Source organism: Anthonomus grandis, chromosome 9, assembly GCF_022605725.1.
Source record: "Anthonomus grandis grandis chromosome 9, icAntGran1.3, whole genome shotgun sequence".
Taxonomy (NCBI): domain Eukaryota; kingdom Metazoa; phylum Arthropoda; class Insecta; order Coleoptera; family Curculionidae; genus Anthonomus; species Anthonomus grandis.
The window spans coordinates 12414528-12431336 of record NC_065554.1 but is presented as its reverse complement, the minus strand read 5'-3'; the positions used below and the strand labels follow the sequence as shown (position 1 = coordinate 12431336).

The 16809-nt window shown below is 31.0% G+C and overlaps 1 protein-coding gene across 2 annotated transcripts in view; it reads right to left on the bottom strand.

Annotated features, from left to right (window-relative positions):
- Positions 1-16809, bottom strand: part of LOC126740302 (cyclic nucleotide-gated cation channel alpha-3) — a 438418-nt gene that overhangs the window by 150904 nt on the left and 270705 nt on the right. For both annotated transcript variants that reach the window (XM_050446263.1, XM_050446264.1), the window contains exons 8-11: positions 14531-14772; positions 14276-14474; positions 14101-14219; positions 13954-14044 (exon numbers count right to left, since the gene is read on the bottom strand). In XM_050446263.1, coding sequence (XP_050302220.1) covers positions 13954-14044; positions 14101-14219; positions 14276-14474; positions 14531-14772 — 651 coding nt within the window. The remainder of the gene's footprint in view (positions 1-13953; positions 14045-14100; positions 14220-14275; positions 14475-14530; positions 14773-16809) is intronic.

The following is a 16809-nucleotide window of genomic DNA, read 5'->3' as shown; positions in this document are numbered from 1 at the left end:
CTTGAACAAACTCCTCTTTTTAAAGATTCGGTTATTTAAAATATATTAAGATTTCTTTGAGCGAAATGGACGAATTTTTTCAATTAGATAATGTTATCAATAAGTCTCTTCGAATGCTTTGTTGGTTTTGTTGGTAGGTGTACCTAAGACTTTACAAGTACTGCCGCTTTAAAAACGCTATACAGGGTGGTCCAGTTTAAACATCATTAATTTTAATAGGTGATAGAGAATTGCAAAAAAAAATATACTTCATTATAAAATTTTTCTCAGAAATGTTTAATAATAAAGATAGAAGGTGTTAAAGTTAAGAATAATTATTTGTTTATTTTTCATAACTTTTAAACTACCAACTCAATTTTAATTAAATTTCGCATGCAGATTATTGTAGTGAATTGTCAATTACTGATAAAGAAAATTTTTAAAAAAATTGCTAGTGGCGTAACATACGGAGGGACTTTTTTGTCCTTTTTTGTCTCTTTTGTCTTTTTTGTCTCAAATCTGCGAGGTAATAAAATATTATTTAATAAAAAATCAACTGTTAGATTCTCCACTTAATTTGAAAAAAAAGTTACTCTCGCAAAATTATGATTTAAGGCACTGTTTTTAAAATATCAACAAATTTAATTGTTCAGTAATATAATCATTCAATATTCAGTAGCTCTTGGTGCTTTTATGTACTGAGAACACTAAGAGCTACTGATAGTTTTACACTTTACTTTACCTTTTAGGATACCCAATCTACCGGTCTAAGTATGGTCTTAATCATTTCGTTACTAGTATAATCAGACTAGCAAACCAACTTTATGACATTGACCTTTTTGAAACCTCTAGCAGATTCCTGGGTCAACTTGTTAATTATTATAACTTTATCTTTTTATGTAAATTTAACACAAAGTTTATTGGGCTTTGCATTTATAAATACATAAATAAATATATAAAAAAGAAGGGCAACCAAGCTCGAAACATAAATGCAACAGAGACAATGGTATGCCATCCCAGGATCAAGTAATATGGAGGATTGTAATGAATCGATGATTATCGTGGGTAGAAAAATAAAATAAAGACAAAGACTTAGAACTTGTCTCAGATTACATTATCTTGGACGATATGTTCGTATGAAACAATGCTTGTTTTATGTCATATAAGGATAGTTACGTAAAAATAGTATAATTTTAGGAAACCTTAGTATCACCAAACTAAAATGAGTTTGGCAAGAGCAATATATCGAGAAAGTGATTTATAAATTTGGTACGTAACGATAAAGCGTATTACGTTTTATCTTATGTGTGAAAGCAAATATACATATAACTATTTTTCAAGCTTCATGTCTACATTTATTTATTTATTTATTTGGGGAAAACTTTAATATTTAATTATCAATGGTCAATGATAATATTAATAAAAAAAAACTATATTCTTGGCATTGAAAGTTTATCAGGTAAGGCATTTCATTTTTAAGAGAAGTCAAAAACGTTAAATATATTTTAAACTTTTTATGATATTGGAAGTGATAGCTAAGTGTCTTCCAATATTTGGATTAATTTTATAACCTATATTTCATTCACAATTAAACATGCTTTATTCCCTGGTAGAAGTTTAAGCATACTAGAAGCTGCGAGTAATTTTAAGTCGGCCTGTAATGTTACCAACTTTAAAAAAAATTGATTTAAATAAGTTAAAACTACTTGCAAGTAACATAAACTGGGACTATGTATTTTCCTTTGATAATCCCATACCAGTTTGTGATTATATAATTAACTCATTAATATCGATTATCAAGCAATCTGAATTAATTACAGTTCCAAGCAAAAAATATAAAAAACTAAAACCCTGGATAAATTTGGCAATTATAACATCAATTAAAAAACGAGACAAAATGAAAAAAGAACTTAAAAATAATTTTTCCAATGAAAGACAAGCACAATACAAAAACTATCGAAATACTCTAAATAAAATAATAAAAACGGCTAAAAATAAATATTATAAAAATAAAATAAATAATAATTCACAAGACCTAAGAAAGCTTTATAAAATATTAAAAGATGCTACAGAAGGATACAAACCAAAAGAAATAATTAATAAATTGAATATAAATAACTCAATTATTACAGCTCCGGAAGAAATAGCAAAACAAAGTAAAAACTTCTTTACTAATATTGGAAAGAAAATGTCTGAAAAAATTCCTAACCCCACACAACCATTTAATTCAGTACCAAATTTACAATTTTCTATGTTTCTTAAACCTACAAATAGTAATGAGCTTATAAAATATATTAATAATTTAAAGAATCGTTGTTCAGCGGGGCCAGATGATATTTCTACCTCTATCATTAAGTTATTGCATACATTCCTAGCGGGCCCACTGCCACATGCTATTAACCTAATTTTTAAAAAAGGTGTAGTCCCTAGTATTTTAAAAGTCTCACATGTTACACCAATTTTTAAGAATGGCAACAAAGAAGACAACAAACTACCGATCTATAAGTGTCATATCAAATATAGCCAAAATATTTGAAAAGTGTCTTAACGAGAGATTGGTTAATTTTCTTACTGCCAATAATCTCTTATGACAAAATCAATTTAGTTTTATCCCGGGAGTAAGCACGAACGATGCATTATTTAATTAAACTAGCCATATAGCACAAATACTTGATGATGTAGATAAATGTTTGGTATTATTTCTGGATCTGGCTGAGGCATTCGACACGGTGTCGCATACCATACTCCTTCAAACATTGGAGTCACCCCACATGACTCTGTGTGGCTCTGTGTTGGATGTCTTTGCCAGCTACCTTTCTGGTCGAACGCAGCATGTAAAGATTGGAAGCGTTATTCGTGAGACGGAAACTATAACATGTGGAGTACCGCAGGGAACCGTCCTGGGTCCAACCCTTTTTAATATATATATTAATTCCTTGTGTGAACTAAACATACTAAACGCAAAAATTTTTGCATATGCAGATGACACCGCCATTATTTTTTGGGAAAACTCGTGGTATGATGCTAAAGAAAAACTTAAGGCCGGTTTTGAAGTTGTAGAAAATTATTTTGACACATTTAAACTATCACTTAACATAGACAAAACTTGCTATATGGCTTTTTCACTAACCGAAGCGAACCGTTCGGATTATAGTTCAATAGAAATAAACAACACAATAATCACAAATTAAAGAAACTAAGTTAATAAAATACCAGGGTATAGTAATTGATTCACACCTAAGATGGGATCAACATGTGCTATATTTGCGGAATAAAATAAGAAGTTTAATTCCAAAATTTTATATTTTGCATGAAATATTAAACAAAAAAACAACTATTATGACATACAAAGCATTTGTTGAACCATTAGTTGCCTATGGGATATTGGTGTGGGGCGGTATGTATTCTAGCAATCTAGAACAGCTAAGTACTAGTCAAAACTATATTCTTAAAGATATTTTTAAAAAAGCAAGACTGTTTTCAACCTCTCACCTGTACTCTACTGAAACCTGCAGTATTCGTGCACTGTACGTATTGTCTCTTTGTAAATTTACTTATTTAAAAGATTGGATTAAAACAAATTTTATACAACACAAACACAACACTAGGCAAAACATTAACAAACACCTAAAAATACCTTCATCAAAAAGAAATCTAAATCTCAGATTTGCCACCTATTTAGCACATAAATTTTACAACCTAATTCCACTAGATATCAGGAATTTAAAAAACAAAAAAACTTTTTAATAAAAATGTCAAACAATTCATTTGTAATAACTTAAGTCTTTTTTGAAGTTTCTCTAATACATCAATAAGTATGTAGTACGCTATTTTCGTGTAAGATAATTAAATTGTTTTGATATTTACATATTATATAGATTCCAATTTTGATCCGATTCGTTATACAATATTTATTTATTGCACACACAGGTATGCCTACCTAGGTGCAATTTAAACTTGTAAGAATTTATAATAATAATAATGTTTACTAGTATGTAAGTATTGATTTGTAAATTTCTTAAATAAAGAATGAATTAACACAATAAAATTAAAATGTTGCAAAGGAACTGGTATTGACCATAAAACTATTAAATCATTTCAGGAAAAAACATGGGAACAAATATTTCAAATATTCCAAAATTCAGGAGATAATTCCGAAGACCACTGGCGAAAATGGAATTTTTTATGAAATATTTTATTTTTTGATGAATCTTCGTTTTCATTACATAAGAAACACAATCCTTCAGTTTTTCGATATTAGTCTCTGAAAAATGATCATGGAAATTCCGTAAAATTTGAATATTTGAAATGGCATTATAGGGCCACTTTTATTGATTGTATTTTAAACGCCCAAACATGCCTTGATCTGCTGCAAAATGAAGTTCTTCCTGCCATTCAAATCTTCTTTCATTTAGATCTGCGATCGGTCTATTTTCAACAAGATGGCTGTCTTGCTCATAATGCGGTTATGATAAAAAAGAAATAAAATTCAAATAAATACTTTTCCTAACCATCTTGGCGGATTAAATTATTTCCTAGATCCCCAGATTTGTCACCAAAGGAACTTTTTTTGGGGTTAAGTTTGTTAGAATAACGCTTTAATTTTCATTATGCAATACGCAGCATAAACATTTAGAGATTACGATTCCATGTGGGTAGGACATAGATGAATATAAAGCCTGCATCAGAAAAATGTTTATAAAAACATAAAATTCAAACGCTTACTAACGTCGTTCTAAAAAATAACAACGTAAAATGTAAGTAGCAGAGCGCACGAAATGCATGCACGAGTGTTACCATATATCACCTTTTCGCACTTCTCTATGAGTAATGATCGATTCCCCAACCTGTATATATATATTGTACTATATCTGATATCACAACTATCAGCCACCCCAGCTCTACCCTTAAACGCATTAAGTAAAACAAATATCTAAGAGCTGAACTTGACATACCTCAAGAGGTCTATGTAAACTTATTTTATTGACCAAATTACCCTAAAACTTTCGTGCACTTATTGGGTAATGACAACAGGGGCGTAATAGAAAAGTGAAATGTGGCAGAGGTGGTGACAAAATTAATAGATTCTATTTTCAAACAAATTAGCCCTGATGATATCCATGTATTAAAATTGTTTATAGGCAACACTAACAGCTAAATCTAGCATTGTTGTAAAACGAATTAAATAATCTAAAAAATGTTAAATATAAATATATTTGTTTTACTGTGGTGGTAAATATTAGTGTTTATATATAGTTTAGCAAATTACGTAATGGTTTAAAACCAATAAAATGTTATATGTAAGAATAGCAATTAAGCTAAATATCATCTATTGCGCTAACTACAAAGCTTAACACTAAGCCAATACAATATTTTGGGGAGTTCGAACAAACTAACTTAACTATATGTAATCCTACGGGCAACTTTTAAACTTAATACAAACACATTAATCCCTGTTGTACAAGTATGTCACCGTAACAATAATTAAATAACCGTCAAAATTCCGTAGCACATCGCTTTCCGAAAATTGCTAAAACACTCTCGGATATACTCGACGACATAGTTGACTTGAAATATCCCGAACCCATCATACGTGCCGGAAAGTTATGCCGGTGCCAAAGTTTGTTCTCATGGGGTTTTGCCCGTTTTATGGGAGGTAAATCTCGCTTAGAACAATTTTGCCTCTCGGATGTTATAATAAATTTTCGTGCGCATATGCCAATGCAATTTTCGTTTCACCTCGTTAATACGTTTTAAAGGACTTGACATTTGAGCGAAATTGTTCAATACTCGTAAGGTAACATTTTAAGCACTTTTGAATTATTAAATGATGAGATTTTACTTTGAAGTTAGTTAAAACTGATAATATTCATAATTTTCAAAAATAATTTAATAACTTGAGCGAAAGTTGTCAAAGAATTTTTACAGGTCCTTGTAGTCCTCCAACAGATATAAATATTGTTGTATTTATTAATTGTATATAAATCATGTTATTTTAGGTTTAAAGTTGTTAAATGAATTGAAGCTCAATAGGTTCTATGAGTTTATCAATTATAAATTATTTCAATAATAATCTATTTTATTATATTAGAAAACCAATTCAAACAAACTACTGTGTTTTATTAGATTTAAATTAATATATTTCATATAAATTGGGTGTGTTTAGTCATTAAGTGACAGCTTCTATATTCTCTTTTTACCTTCAGAATTCAAGAGAAAGAATCTTTCTCTTCTGGAAACATAAAAAGCTTAAGAAAAGGTTAATCAATAATTCTAAAGAAATATCTATATTACTTTAACATCTACCAATATACCTTAATTCTATCTTAGCTAATGTTTCATATGATATTTGTATAGTTTACAATTCAAGAACACAGTCCAAGAACTTAAACGATGTACTTTTCTTATACTAACTATAAGACTGACATTTTACAAAACATGGGCTATATAAGCTTAATTTCGAGGAATCCAACTCAAAATATGTAAATCAGCAAAAATTTCAATCTAAAAATAATCATCAAAGAACATCTAAATTCCAAACGTTTTCCAAATGATATTACATCCACCTTTGGGTTCCATTGTAAATAAACTCAACGGAGTTGATATTTCTACAATTTTCCGAATAATTCGTAATGCTTCACAAGCACACTTTTTTTATTTTATGAACTCTTTATATATTTTACCCCTCTTATTATGATGCTATTAATCCCCGACCTACTTTCATGGTACCATGTATTCCTAGCCACTGGCATTTTAATTTATAATATCTTTATATATATTCTATGTGGTATAACACTGCATTTCATTTTTAAATAATGTATTTTACAAAAAATAGTGACCTTCTCGAGATGTAACACAGGTTTTAAAAACTGTTATTATTTACTCGTATTTCTAACTTTCGGAAAAATTGTTTTTATAAAAGATTATGAAAAGCCCCTTGAATAGGTTTGTAACTGAAATGCGTTAATTCCCGTTAGTATTTTATAAAGCTTTTGGTCGTTTTATTTACAATATTATTGACTAACTTTACCCTGCAGCATATTTTAATAAAAAAATCAAAAACTCGACGATTCGAATAGATGTCAAAAAATATCGACATTTAACATGAATCTATAAATTCTTTATTTAAAAATAAAGAAAAAAAATCTTTACATTTCATCTAATATCGCCAACAATTTCTGAATTCATTTTTCGTTTAAAGCCTTGAAACTTAATTTAACTATTAATTAAAAAGTAAAACTTTAATTGCAAAAACTAAAAACATTAATTTCTCAAAAATAAGTAGTTGTGGTATTTCTGATATTTTTTTAAAATTGCAAAATTCACCAATTTATAATTTAGCAGTATAGCGTAGGTCTCATTTTTATATTCATTTTTAATTCACCCTGCTTGTTTGCCAGTGCTGCTAAGAAGACTCTCTGCAAACATGTTTTCGACGAGGGACCCATTAACCTCAAAGTTGATGGAGCGTTATGGGTGAATATGCGGATTTATTGCGAATGTACACTGATCTAAGCCAAAAGCATGTTCATAAGAATGCAGCTTTTAGGGTTTAAGAGAAAAACTATAAAAAAACAAGAAGAAAATCGGCCATGATCAGGAGGTGCAAACTCCACAAGGATAAAATCCGAGAAATCAACGACTATCAATAAGCAACAACCAGCAACATTGCACACACAATTACACGCTACCGCCGGCCTCGCTTCCACAACCACGTTAGCCTCCAATATAACCGAGAGTCAAAAACTACGACGAGGGACAAAAATAAACAAAATTAACCTCAAAGTTTATGGAGCGTTTCTGGTTGAATATGCGGATTTACTGCGAATGTACACTGCCAAAAGCACGTTCATGAAAATGTAGCTATTAGGTTTTAAGAGTAAAACTGGAAAATAACGAGGAGAAAATCGGTCATGATTAGGAGGTGCAAACTCCACAAGTATCAAATTTGAGAAATCAACGACTATTAATAAGCAACAATCAGCAACATTGCACACAAAATTACACACTACCATCGGCCTCGCTTCCACAACCACGTCAGCCTCCAATATAACCGAGAGTCAAAAACTACGACGAGGGATAAATTAACCTCAAAGTTGATGGAGCGTTTATGGTTGAATATGCGGATTTACTGCGAATGTACACTGCCAAAAGTACGTTCATGAAAATGTAGCTATTAGGTTTTAAGAGTAAAACTGGAAAATAACGAGGAGAAAATCGGTCATGATTAGGAGGTGAAAACTCCACAAGTATTAAATTTGAGAAATCAACGACTATCAATAAGCAACATTGCACACAAAATTACACACTGCCGCCGCCCTCGCTTCCACAACCACGTCAGCCTCCAATATAACCGAGAGTCAAAAACTCCCTCATAAAATCCCTTTCTTGCAGCCGACGTAAAGAGAACGGTACCAGCCGCAGCCGTATAGTAATGGCGAGTTAAAAATCAAAACAAAACACTCATAATATTTCCATTGTTTCTCAAGACTCCCAAGGCCAAGAGGAGAACGATTGCCTGAAAAATCGCAAATTATGACAAAGAAAATGACCCAAAAAAGAAGAAAAGACTTGAAAACAGACATGAACCTATCGAAGGTGTAAAGAAAAACCAAAACATTCTTCAGGTCGCCCATTCAGTCTATTGGTTGTTCCTTTCTGGACTCAAAAATCAAAAATACTGACCCGTAAAACTATTTTGGAATTTTTAACTAGTTATCACTGTGACACAACCTAACCAAAGATGTAAATTAAGTCTAAGCAGTTCAGCTCAACAAAGCTTGGGGTACCTAAAAACCAGGTAGAGAGAATACTAGATACTGAATTATAGCTAGAAAGGAAGAAACCATTAACTAGGGTTAATAGCGAAAAAAATTTTTACTGTTTTTCATATAATTATGCAAAGTATTTTTAAGAAAGTATCAGAGTTAAAGATATTTCTTAACAAAGAATTGTTTAATATTGATTATAAATGAATATTGGTTAAATTCTAATTAATTTTCCTTAATAATGCTTGAATGTTATAAGGCGGCTTCATGACCAGGACGACTGAGCTTGAGGATGTGATGCATTCCTATGGGCTACATTTGACATATTTATATTCTTATTCCTATGGGCTACATTGACCCATAACTAGTGAGAGCATTTTTCGTTTGTATCTCACCTAAGGACCATTGTGATTACCTAAGGAACTGTGTACGAGCGCCGATCGACAATCTAAATCGTTATGCCTTACATAAATTACTCTTTCTTTTTCATTTAGAATAAAGTTGCCTAACTCGAAATCAACTTTTCCGTGCTTTACTAATTTTTCATAATTTTCTTGTAGAATAGAACATAGTTCATATGAGTCTTTTGGGCGTTTTAACAATTCCACAACTCCAGGGTGATCAAGCCTGTCGTTTAAAGAACTATTAAAATTGTTCTCATTCTCATCCGCATTATTTATATTTTTACTTTGTTATCTTGTTATGGCAAATATCGTATATTCGGCGATTTTCGACAGATTTCTTAATTTATTATAAGAAAGCTGTATAATGCAAGCGCGATAATGCATCAGCGGCTACAATACTTTTACCTTTAATATATCTTATTTCAAAGTCATATTTCTCTATAAGTAACCTAAACTTTGTAAGCCTACTAGAAGGATTAGCCACTCTAAACAGATAAACCAATGGACGATGATCGGTATAAATAATAAATTTCCTACCATACAAGTAACAAGAAAAATGTTTTATACCAAAGACTATTGCTAAGAGCTCTTTTTCAATTGTAGAATATTGTTTTTCTGCTTTATTTAATGCTCTACTCGCGTAAGCTATAGGCTTACAAATGCTACAGTCTTTAAACTGAAAGTATTATCTGGAGAAAAGTTCGGATGCTGCAAGACAGGAGGGTTAACCAGAGCATCTTTTAGTGCTATAAAATATTTTTGACGTTCATACGTCCACTTGAATGGGACATTTTTTCTCGACAACCAATTTAAAGGTACAGCAATTTCAGCAATTTTTTTAATATGTTTTCTATAACAATTAGCGAAAGTGACAAATCTTCTGGCTTCATTTGCATCCGTTGGTACTGGATAATGCTGGATAGCTTTTAATTTTTGAGGGTCAGGTAATACCCCTTTTGAAGACACTATATGGTCTAAGTACAGGAGCTCCTTCTTAAGAAAATCACATTTATTTGGGTTTAACTTTAGATTAACCTCACTCATCCTTTGGAGTACTTTTACCAAATTTATATTATGCTCACAAAAATTTTTTCCAAAGACAATAAGATTATCTAAATATACAAAACATCGATCATAATTTAAGCCGGACATTTCTATCGTCATTGCTCTGGAGAAACCGCTAGGGCTTATGTTTAAACCCATAGGAAAACGAGTTATTTGGTATTGTCCTTTACTGCCTACTGTAAATGCTGTGTATGGTTTACTAGCTTTATCTAGGTCTACTTGATGATAATTTTGTGAGAGATCTAAATGTGAAAAATAAGTTGCACCAGATAAGGAATCAAGAATATCAGCTATACAGGGTCAGGGCCAGTTCTCATCCTGTAACTGGGAATTACAACCTCGATAATCTATTACCACCCTAAAACTTTTGTTGCCATTATTGTCAACTTTTTTTGGAACTAGCAAGAGAGGTGAAGACCACTCAGATCTTGCTTCTTCAATAATACCATCCTGTAAAATTTTACTAATTTGTTTATCTATTTCTTCTTTTTGAGAGAAAGGTAACCGATACTGTTTTTTGTATACAGGAGAAGCATTTGGTTTTAAATAAATTTTTTGTTTATATATATTAGTGGTGGTTAACGGATCATTTTCTAAAAGGAATACGTCAGAATATTTAGCACATATCCTTTGTAAAGCAATTTTTTTTTCATTTAAATGATTTAAATTAGTTAATTCTAATAATTTTTCCACTCTACTAACGGAACAATTATCGCTATCTCCAAAATTACATAAATCATAATTTTCAAGTAAATCAATTTTTGGTTTAAAATTTTTTAAAGTAATATCCTAGTCGCTTACGTTAAGAAATTTTACCGGTATCATATTCGATGTTGCACTCGCTATAAAAATACCTTCACTTGCTTCATCTGCAAAAAAAACATAATCTTTATGGTTATTCTCGACATTAAAATATTTTATTATTTCAGTTCGTTTTGGAATTAAAGTCAACATCTCATGTTCACTTTGCATAGGTAATTTGATAATCTTATCACTGTAATAAAAAGAAAATACAAACTTTTTAAAATCTATAGTGGCAAAGAATTTAAAGAAAAGATCTAAACCTATGTCACTATGAATATTATTATCAAATGCATCAATTAGCAAAACTGTATGGCATACATTTGTATTATTTACATTTAAACATACGTTTGCTGAGCCTTGCAAAATAGGAGAACCAGAAATTCCATTTATTTTAATTCTTTCTGAATAATTAACGTTTTCAAATTTATCAATATGATTTTTAAAAATTACGCTAACACTGGCAGTGTATCTAGTAAAAGTTTTAAAAATTTACCGTGATAACCAACTGTTATATAATTTAGTAGTAACTTAAGTTTCTGATCTTCTATATTCCCCTTAGTCTCGAAAAAACAACTGATTTGTATTATTTAAATTTGTGTTTGTTATTTTACTAAATTGTGCCCTTGAATTTGTAGTATTAGAATTTTGCATAAAATATCCGCGCTGGCCATTATTGTGGCTTACACGGCTATTTCCTCGGTTAAGTCTATTATTGAAATTTGATCTATTAAAGTTGCGTGAATTAGAAATATGTCGATTTTGCCTATTGTTATAAAAATTGCTATTTGAATTGTTATTATTTGACCTGTTAACATACTTAAGCTTATTATTTTTGCAGATGATACTACCAACATAGTTAGGTGCCAGAGATCAAGTGGAATATATTGTGTATGAGACAATAGGTCAAATCTGCTTGATTAGCTTATTGCGAATCGGCTTAGCCTCAACACACCTAAGTCTCAAAACCTAAACTTCGTTTTTCACCAGGATACTCTCAACCTCTTACCGTGTGATCCATATGTTAAATTTCTTGGAGTCATATTAGACCCTGGCCTCACTTGGGAGGAACGTGTCTCACAGCTATGTAACCAGTTATCAAAAATAGTTTTTCTTATAAGGGCACTATTGAGAAAAGTATTTATTTTGATACTCATTAGCAGCCTACTATGGATATTTCATGTTTAATAATGTCCAACCAGTTTCCAATTTTTAAATCTCTAACTATAAAAAATCCCCTGAAAATAGAGCGTCTCTAATCTATGCACCTTAATATAATAATTAAAATATTCCCTGGCCAAATCGGTCCATATTTCAAAAAATAGTCAAAAATCTTTGAATATAATTTAGTTATCATATTGAGAACACTTGAGTGCTCACTAGTATCTAATTTTTAAATCTGTAACCATAAAAAATCCCCTGAAAATGGAAAGCGTCTGTAATTTATACATTTTATTACAATAATTAAAATACCCCCTGAACAAATCTGTCCATGTCTCAAAAAATAGTCAAAAGTGTCTTATCCTATCTTAAACTGGTAATATAGTGCTTACTCGAAAAGAAATTTTCAACTTTAAAGCTTGCGTGCATTTTTTGGCTGGACTTGATTACCTAGAGATCAGCAGCACTTTATTTCCTTAGGAATTTTTCTGACTGTCTTGCCTATGTAAAAGAGAATGTCTCAATTTACATTACACAGTGATTCACATGAAAACCTTACTCGGAACCGTAATAACTCTGACTATTTGGGTATTTTAATTAATTAAGTTTTCTAATTGTCTTTTAGAACATGTAGGATTGCTAGAGGGTAAAAAGTTTCTGTCATCGTCTATATCACTTAAGTGATCTATTTTAATATGTAATATGTACTTTAATGTGAGTCAACCCTAATGACAACTTATTACTTAAATATTTTTCTTAGTTGTGTGTTTTCTTGTTAACAGAATATCTTAGTATACTCAACTCTTTTACCATTATAAACATTGTATGTGTAAAATACTAATAAATGATTGATTGAAATTGCCTTGAGTCCTCTGGTGTAGGAGAATCCAAAATATAAGTATTTCTTCATAAGTTTTATTTATATTTTTATAACTAATTTTTATAGAAATCTCGATTAATTTAATAGTTTTGTTTTTTACTTTTTAGCTAATGCAAGGGACAAAACTTAGTATTTTGTCTCGATTTAGATTTATTATATATAAATATAATATCCTTAGATGTTATTTCATATAACACTTAAAACTTGTAATAACACTTAAACTGTGGCAATAGATTTCACTCAAAGTAGACATTAGACATGTAACAGCTTAAATATGTGAGTTTTTACATAAAATCTAGCACAACTGAAAACGATTGGAAAATAGAGTAGTATATTAGTAATAATATACATAGTAGTGTATCGAAAATCTTATGTAGAATGTCAATTGCTGGGTTTATATAGATAGAAGTGATAATACCGTATTATTGAATTTACTATCATTATTTCATTCCATTTTTATGTTCGACATTTTTTCATTATTTCCAATTATTGTATATTACTTTAATAGATAGTTAGTTTAATTAATTGCACTAAAGTGTAAAATGTTTTCGGAACTTTGTTCCTATTTATATTTTAGCTCACTTATACAGGAATCTTTTAAAAGACTCTCAAAAGAACTTTAAATAAAGTTTATTGCGCACATTTAAAAGTTGAATTTCAGTCAACTCTTTTGATATAACGGTATTACAGTTTTTTCTTTTAAATCGAAATAATTTCTTACACACACTTATCGCGTCCTAATGCAATACTTAGCAATCAGGATATTTGAAGAAAGAAGTAATAGAAAAAATTATTAAGTGAACATATAAGAACACTTGTTAATAAATTAATAATTATTTCAGGAAATTGTAAATTCCACCACATATACCCAAGCAATATTCAAAGAAGCACTTACCCTGAAATTCCTTTCTGGCTGCCGATACTGATGTTACAATATTGGCCACGTGGCCCATCACGCTGGCGAAAAGTAAAAGGCCGAAAAGAAGCTGAAAATGTACAAATCAGTATCCTTTATAATATAATTATTCGATTTAAATGATACCTGAAATATTACAAAAATATATTCCGGTTTGCTTCTAGGTCTCGGTAAGTCTCCTATGGTCGTTAATGCAAGAGTACACCAGTAATAACTTTGTAGGTAAGCCTTTACGTGATCAGTACCTAAAGTTTATGTGCTCGTTAAAAAATTATTACACTTATTACACAAGTTTTATTACCTTCACCAGATGTGTTTTCACTATAAACCCAGTTTTTGCTGCCAAAACCATCATTTTTTAAAACTAAATGAAACACGCAGCCATTCCAGTGAAAGACCACCAGAAGGGTATGAATAAGGTAGGAAGATCTTACAAAATTCGGATAGTTAGTGTGCCTTTCAGTTCGATCCATAAAAGCCCAGAATCTGTACAATTTAATCTACAAATAAATTATTTCATCAATAAGAGCTACAAATTTGAATCGTAGTTTCATACCAATCTAGACAGCCTAAGAATCGAATTGAAACCAATGGAAAGATATAAAAAATCCAGTGGTAGCAGGCATAAGCAGTCGATGTAAAATGTTGTTGAGTTCATATAATGTTGCCGTAATTTAACTGCGTCCGTTTGTAGGACACCGTCCTCCAAATAACCGGTACGAAAATGCACTAAAATGTCCATTAGATATAAAAAGTCCGCGAAATAGTCCAGACAAAACCACACTAATATCGTGTTAGCTAGAAAAAAAAGAAATTTATTGATTAAAAAAACTTTCAAATATTATACAGGGTGTTTCTTAACCTATACGCATAAACTTGGGAAATTATTGCTAACGATAAATAATGACTAATAGTGAAAAAAAATTTAAGTAAAATATTTATAGTTTCTGAGATAATTCTTTTTTTTTTCACAAAAATGTAATAACTTTATCAGGTGGAATTTTGTTTTCAAATTAAGAAGTAAACAAGTCCGGATGATGTTTATTATGCTTAGTAGTACCTACTTTGCTATCAGTTCATACAGTTGTGGTCGTATTTCGTTTTTTATTAAAATTATGCCGCATAATTTTTCAAATGAGGAACTAATAGACATGTTACTGGCATACGGGGAATCAAGACAAAACAGTGTGGCTGCAGCTAATCTTTATGCACAAAGGTTTCCTCCTAGGTATTATCCGTCGCGTGAAGCGTTTTTGCGTGTGGTTTAACAGGGTAGAAAAACTGGAAATTTGCGGCCGAGGCCAGGGCAACATGTGTGCCAGTGGTGGAGCCATTAGACCTAGGCGCATTTTAAATCTGGAGAATTTGATTTTAGATATCATCGAAGAGCATCCTGACATAAGCACTAGAACTGGATTATCACCAGTCACAGTTTGGCTAATTTTAAGGCATGAATTACTGTATCCATTTCACGTCCAAAGGGTACAAGCTTTACTTCCAAGGGATCATGCGCCTCGAGTAAACTTTTGCGAGTAGTTGTTACATCAGCAGCAGTTAAACCCAAACTTTACCAGGAACATTTTAGCTACGGATGAAGCAATTTTCACACGCAATGGTATTCACAATTTTCGCAACACGCATTTTTGGGCAGTTGAAAATCCGCATGCCATTCGGCGAACACACTTTCAACAACGATTTTCAGTAAATGTGTGGGCTGGAATTGTAAACGGAATACTTATTGGCCCTTTCATTTTGGATAATCGTCTAACTGGTGCTCTTTATTTACAATTCTTGCGACAAAATTTGCCGGTACTCCTTGAAGAAGTCCCTCTTCATAATAGGCAGAATTAGTGGTTTCTTCACCATGGTGCTCCACCACATTTTGTGCGACCAGTGCGACGGCATTTAGATCGAATATACCCCGAACGATGGATAGGCCGAGGTGGTCCAATTGGATGGCCTCCTCGATCACCCGACCTTAATCCGCTTGTCTTTTATTTTTGGGGCCACCTAAAATCTCTGGTGTATGTAACCGAAGTTGACAATGAACAAGAATTAAAAAATCGGATATTTGCTGCCGCCGAGAAAATTCGACTACAACCTGGATTAGCTTCTGTCTGCAACTCTTGGATTAGGCGTGCTCAATTATGTATTGAAAGTCATGGAAATAACTTCGAACAGTTACTATAATAGTTAAATAAACATTTATTTTGCAGAATTTACGTTTTTTTTTTTTAAATTTTAATTAATAAGTCGTTTATCTCCGTAACTAAAACTATTTTACTAAATTTTTTTTTCACTATTAGTCATTATTTGCCGTCAGCAATAATTTCCCAAGTTTATGCGTATAGGTTAACAAACACCCTGTATTACAAAATAGTAATTATAAACGCATTTTTAAATATTTAAATTTTATTTAAATAAAGGTCTTTTAATCATTGCCTACGTCTTAAAAAAGTATCTTAAATTTAAATAATTGTTTATTGGAAAAAGATACGCATTTGAAGAAAAAAAATAAAATATGGAAAAATTGTCCAGACTTTTAGCAGATATAATTTGTGCTTGTGTATTATATGACATTTTTTAAATATATCTGAAATTTAGATCAAGAATATAAGCCTATTAATGTTTTCACAATGAATTTCTATTTACGAAATTTTAGTGTTCTTCTTATAAACTCTTCATTAATCTACATTAACGAAACTTACAATTTAAAACACGTATATTTTAATTGTTTTTAATCTTATTATTTGTAGCCTAAAAATCATAATTGAGCCAGTTTCATCTTGAACATTTGAATTACTTTTCGATTTGTCTTGCTGCCAGATAATGTAG